The sequence below is a fragment of the Monoraphidium neglectum genome, assembly GCF_000611645.1.
Source record: "Monoraphidium neglectum strain SAG 48.87 unplaced genomic scaffold scaffold02119, whole genome shotgun sequence".
Taxonomy (NCBI): Eukaryota; Viridiplantae; Chlorophyta; class Chlorophyceae; order Sphaeropleales; family Selenastraceae; genus Monoraphidium; species Monoraphidium neglectum.
Window position 1 is genome coordinate 1 of NW_014011509.1, and position 5082 is coordinate 5082.

At 65.2% G+C, this 5082-nt stretch overlaps 1 protein-coding gene across 1 annotated transcript; it reads left to right on the top strand.

Moving 5' to 3' along the window:
- Positions 1–182: 182 nt before the first annotated feature.
- On the top strand, positions 183–4794 carry MNEG_9937 (proteasome component ECM29; the record flags this gene model as incomplete). Its single annotated transcript, XM_014041590.1, has 11 exons — positions 183–223; positions 343–611; positions 861–1328; positions 1547–1584; positions 1838–1919; positions 2230–2473; positions 2766–2901; positions 3319–3476; positions 3724–3834; positions 4360–4445; positions 4661–4794. 11 exons carry the CDS (start codon positions 183–185, stop codon positions 4792–4794), a joined length of 1767 nt encoding a protein of 588 aa, XP_013897044.1.
- Positions 4795–5082: the final 288 nt, after the last annotated feature.

Genomic DNA, 5082 nt, shown 5'->3' on the forward strand with positions numbered 1-5082 from the left:
GGCTCAGGGGGCGAAGAGGCGGCCCGGGTCAGGGCAGTTGAGGACAGGTGAGCGCAGATGACGCATCACCGCTCCACAAGCATACCAAGCTGTCCTGCCTGGATCTGTGGTTGCTGGTTTGTTTACAAGACACCTCTGTGTGTTCAAATACAAGTGAAAGTTCTACTGTTATAATTCTCTATATGCCCAATGCCAAAGCGCAAGATGGGCCCAGCAGCTTGCGGTAAGCTTTCAAAGGTCTGAGACAGGCGGCCCACCCACCTGCCCTGTGGATCCCCACACTGCATCTGGGACGTCAAGTCACCGCCCTCTCTCCTGCCCCACCCCCGATCGACCGCCCAGGTGCGCGGCTCGCCTCCCCTGGCTGCGGGAGCTTCTTTGCCACACCGACGGCGCCGCCCGCGCCGCCGCCGCGCGGCTGGTCGGCGCGGCGGCTGCTGCGCTCTCCCGCCAGCAGCCGGCCGCCGGGGCCAGGGCCGCGGGCGAGCTGCTCTCGTCGCTGCTGGCTGTCGGCTGCCCGGCGGCGGAGGAGGGCGGCAAGCGGGGCGGCGGCGCCGGGGCGGGGGCAAGCTCTAAGCTGGAAGAGCGGGAGGGGAGCATCCTCGCTGCAGGTGAGGGCGGCGCATTTGGGATGCTGCGCGTTCCGATTTTTGATCACGACACCGTGATGATGGTCAAAGCACATGCACCTGGTAATGCCGTCGGCAGGGCTGCCGCCCCTGCGCTGCCTTGCCTTCTAAGCGACGGTCTGCAGGGCTGTTTGTGGCTACAGAATCACCCATTCTTAATTCAAAACTTGCAACAGCTCGCCTCTCACTGAACGCCATTAATACCACAACCCTCTCCATTTGTATTGGCAGGCTTTGTCACCGCGCAATGCCGCGCGGCGCTGCCTCCCGCGGCGCTCCAAGACGCCGTCAGCCGGCTGGCCGCCCTGGTGCCTTCCGCTGATCGCCAGCCATTGCTGGCCGGCGCCGCGGCCCTCGCACTCGGCTACCTCGGGTCTGCGGGCCGCCTGCCAGATCTCGACGAGTCAACCTCGGACGCATCCAAGCCGTCGGAGGCGGCCAAGGATGGCGCCGCAGGAGCGGCGGGCGCGAACGGCTCGGCAGAGGAGGCAAAAGCTGATAAGGATGAGGGGGCGGCGGCGGCGGCGGTGCACGAGAGTGCCGCGGTCATGGTGATCGCCAAGGCGCTGCCGGCGCCGACGGTGGGGCCAAAGGAGGTCAGCCAGGCGGCGGCGACCGCAGTGGCGCGCTGCGCGTTGGCGGTCGGGCTGGCCTGCCGCGGGGAGGACCGGTCCGAGGTGCTGAGGGCGGCGGTGAAAGGTGCGGGGGCGCATGTGGTGCAGCGCGCCGTCGTTCTGCCGCGGTCACTCGTGCATGGATGGATGGCCATCGCACACGCGCCCCGTTTGATGCAGTGTGTGGTGCTAATCGCGTTGACACGCCGGGCATTGCCCACCTTCAAACCTCTGCTGATCTCGCCCCCTTCCCTTGCATACTGCAGCCCCTCGAATCCATGCCGTCGCTCTCACCCCCCGCAGCGCTAATGGGGCTGGCGCTGTCAACCAAGAGCGAGGAGGTGCGCGCGGGGGGCCTCTGTGGCCGGCGCCGGACGACAGTGACGGCGGCGCTCTCACGGCTGATACCCACCCTCCCATCTTGGCGGCGTCGCACGTTGCTGGAGCTCCCACACCTGCTGCACCCGCATCAATTGGCCGCGCAGCCTCACGAGCCGCCACGCAGGATCCAACGCTGCTGTCTCGCATGCAGTATGGTCCATCGGTGATCCCGCCGCCCTTCGACCCTCACGCCCGCACCGCCCTTGCCTCCAGGCGCTGCTGGTCGCTGGCGAGGCGCTCGCGCTGGCGTTTGGGGGTGTGCCGCTCTCGGACCAGCAGCTGCTGCGGTCACCAGGTGAGAGGGCGCCTGAAAGTCTCACTATGATGATCCATGAACGCACCCCTGCACACGCTCACCGTTTGTGGTGCTCGACTTGCAAAGGCTCCGCGTCCCGGCCGGCGCACTCGTCAGTGCCTCCCCGCTCTCATCGTCTGCATGCCCACCCTGGGGGCTGGTGCGTTTTACAAGGCCGCCATTTGTGCTGCGACCCTACACCCCATTCCAGTGCCGAAGCGCTGCAATGCGTTCACTTGCAGCGAGCCCATGCCTGCACCGTCACACACCTCTGGTGTGGTTGCAAACCGCTAACCCCTGGCCCCTGCAGGCACACGCCTGTCCGATCTGCTGCCCGCTGCTGACGAGGACGACGCTGCGGCAGGCGGCCACGGCAACAGCGGCAGCGGCAACGGGCCCGAGGCGATGGCCGTCGACGGCGGTGCCGGCAGCGCTGCCGGCGGCGGCGCAGGTGTGGCGGCTGCGGACGCTCTGAACCCGCGGCCTTGGCTGCAGGCTGAGGTGCTGTCCGAGCTCAGGGGTCCCCTGGCAATCAACAGCAAGCCGGAGGCCAGGTGGGTGGGGCCTGGACAGTCCAAGGGGCCTTTGCAGATGCTGTACGCACCTTGGGTCATGGCCTGCACGGCTGGGCCGCTGGGTCTGACCCCATGGGTGTTTGGTGTCTTCGTTCCGTAATGTGCGACCTGAAACGCCGCTGAGATATGTGGGGCGTTCTGCTTGTGCATGTGGGCCTTGCGTTTCAGAGACCGAACATACTTGTGACCAAGCTCCAGGGCGAGCAAACCTGCGTTTGTTTTGTACAGCACCACCACGACCACGCCCAACCCGTCCCCTTGGGACGCGCAGGTGCGCCGCGGCCCTGTGGCTGGTGTCCCTGCTGAGCTATTGCCGCTGCTGCCCCCTGCTGGACGAGGAGGGGACGCTGGGGCAGCTGCAGGGCAGCTTCAGCGCGCTGCTGGGGGACAGCAACGAGCTCACGCAGGTGGGGGACGACGCGGCCATCCGCCGCTGCTCTTTTACCATTTGGCAGAGTGGTTGTCCATCAAGCTGTATGGGATACAGGGTGTTGGGGGCGGGGTCGATTGGAAGTGTGACATGGCGGCAAAGCTTGCGTGGATATGGGGGAGAATTGGGGCCAAGTGAGGGGTGAGACATATGAGGATAAAGGTCACAATTTATGTGCGGCAGTCTTGTGGCCCTTGCGCCGCGACAACAGACGGCTTCAAACGGCGTTGCTCTCATCATTGCCCGCTGCGGGGTTTCTTCGGCCTAGCGCCAAGTGCGGGTGTGGCGGTAACCTGCAGCAGCATTTCGTCCACCGCAGCTGCCTGGGAACCCCTCATGCACGACCCGCCGGGCCTGCTCTTTCGCCCCCCACACACCTGGGGTGGTCCCGCAGGAGACCGCGGCGCGCGGCGTTTCGCTGGTGTACGCGAGGGGCGGGGAGGCGCTGCGGTCGCGGCTGCTAGCCCAGCTGGTGGGCGTGCTGCAGGGCGCGTCGCCAGGGGCAGCTGCGGTCAGCGGCGTCAAGGGCGCGGCGCTCACGGCGGACACCAAGTGAGGGACGATGGGGCGTTGTGTGTGTGTGTGTGTGTGTGTGTGTATGTGTGTGTCTGGGCCGATGCGTGCTCAACTACGTATGTCGCATGTGCGGCTGTGTGCACGCGTGCGTGTGCATACTGTTAGTCGGCACACATTTTTTGTCCCGCATCTCTCACACTCAAAAGCCTCACCCAGGCGCCGCGACCAACTCACCCGCTCAAGCTTGCCGGCCCCTCACGCTTTAAACCCGACCGCCAATCAGGATATTTGAGGAGGGTGCGCTGGGGTCCGCCCCCGGCGGCGGCGGCCTGTCCACATACAAGGAGCTGGCCTCCCTCGCTTCAGACATGGGGCAGCCCGAGCTCATCTACAAGTGAGCAAGATGTCAGGGTGGGGTTGCGCTCGCGGGTTCAACTGCTAATGGCAGGGTGCAGGGGTCGTGCGTTGCTGAACAAAGTCTGGCTTCCGAGGGGTCGTGGGCGGCGCCGTGGCCGGGACGCAGGCGGTACATGCTGCAGCAAAGGGCAACCTGTGCGGTGTGCTAGTGGGGTGTGGTCGGGGGTCGGGTGTGCGGGGCGCTGGATATGTGTGAGCACCCACGCTGCCGACTGCCTAAGTGGCCGGCATAGCTCCAGCCGCCACAAGTCATGCATGCTGCACCACCACCTTCAGGCACGCGTCCATGTGTGCATGCGCACATACGAACACTCACACACACATTTGCACTGGCGCACGCGCGTGTGCGCTCGCGTGCGCGCGCACACACACACACACACAGACACATATGCACACAAACACATGCACACATGCACACATGCACACACGCAGTCACGCACACATGCGCATGCACACAAAAGCAGTCACACCTGCACATTTGCACGCCTACTCTCAACACAAGGTTCATGGACCTGGCGCGCCACGCGGCCGCCGCCAACACTAGCCGCGGTGCAGCCGCTGGCATATCTGGGATCGCGAAGCTTCTTGGTAGGCTGCCCCCTGACGCGGTGCGGCGCCGAGGGCCTGCACAGTGCTGCGGGATGCAGCAAATCTGCTGCGGAAGGGGGTGCCTCCCCAACACCCTTGATACCTTCAAGATTTGCACCCATATTGCAGGAGCCTGAGCATGTCAATACCCCCAGACCCTATTCCAGCAGCTCCCCGCTGCGGCGCTCACGTCAGCGCGTGCTTCGCCCACGCAGGCGGCCCACGTGCGGGCGCCAAGGGCGGCCCCGGCGGCGCCGCCGGCGCCCTGCCGTCCCTGCTGGGCCCCGAGCGCCTGGCGGCGCTGCTGCCTCGCCTGTACCGCCAGCAGTACGACCCCTCACCAAAGTGAGTACCCTCACAGCTGGGTCATCAACTGCTTGCAGCGTTTGCGGACCGAGCTGCTGGCATGGTGGGAGGCAGACTATTTGAAACGTTTGGTGCTGCAGCTGCATGGGTTTGCATTCACGGTTGCATGTGATCATGTGTTGCCATGTGCGAAGTTGCCCTGTTGGCACTAAGACTGCAGTAACCTCCGCTCGTCATCATTTTTTTGCAATTCAAAAGGGTGTCCGAGGCAATGGGAGCTATCTGGTCAGCTCTGGTTGAGGACACGCGCGGCGCACGTGAGGCGCGGGGG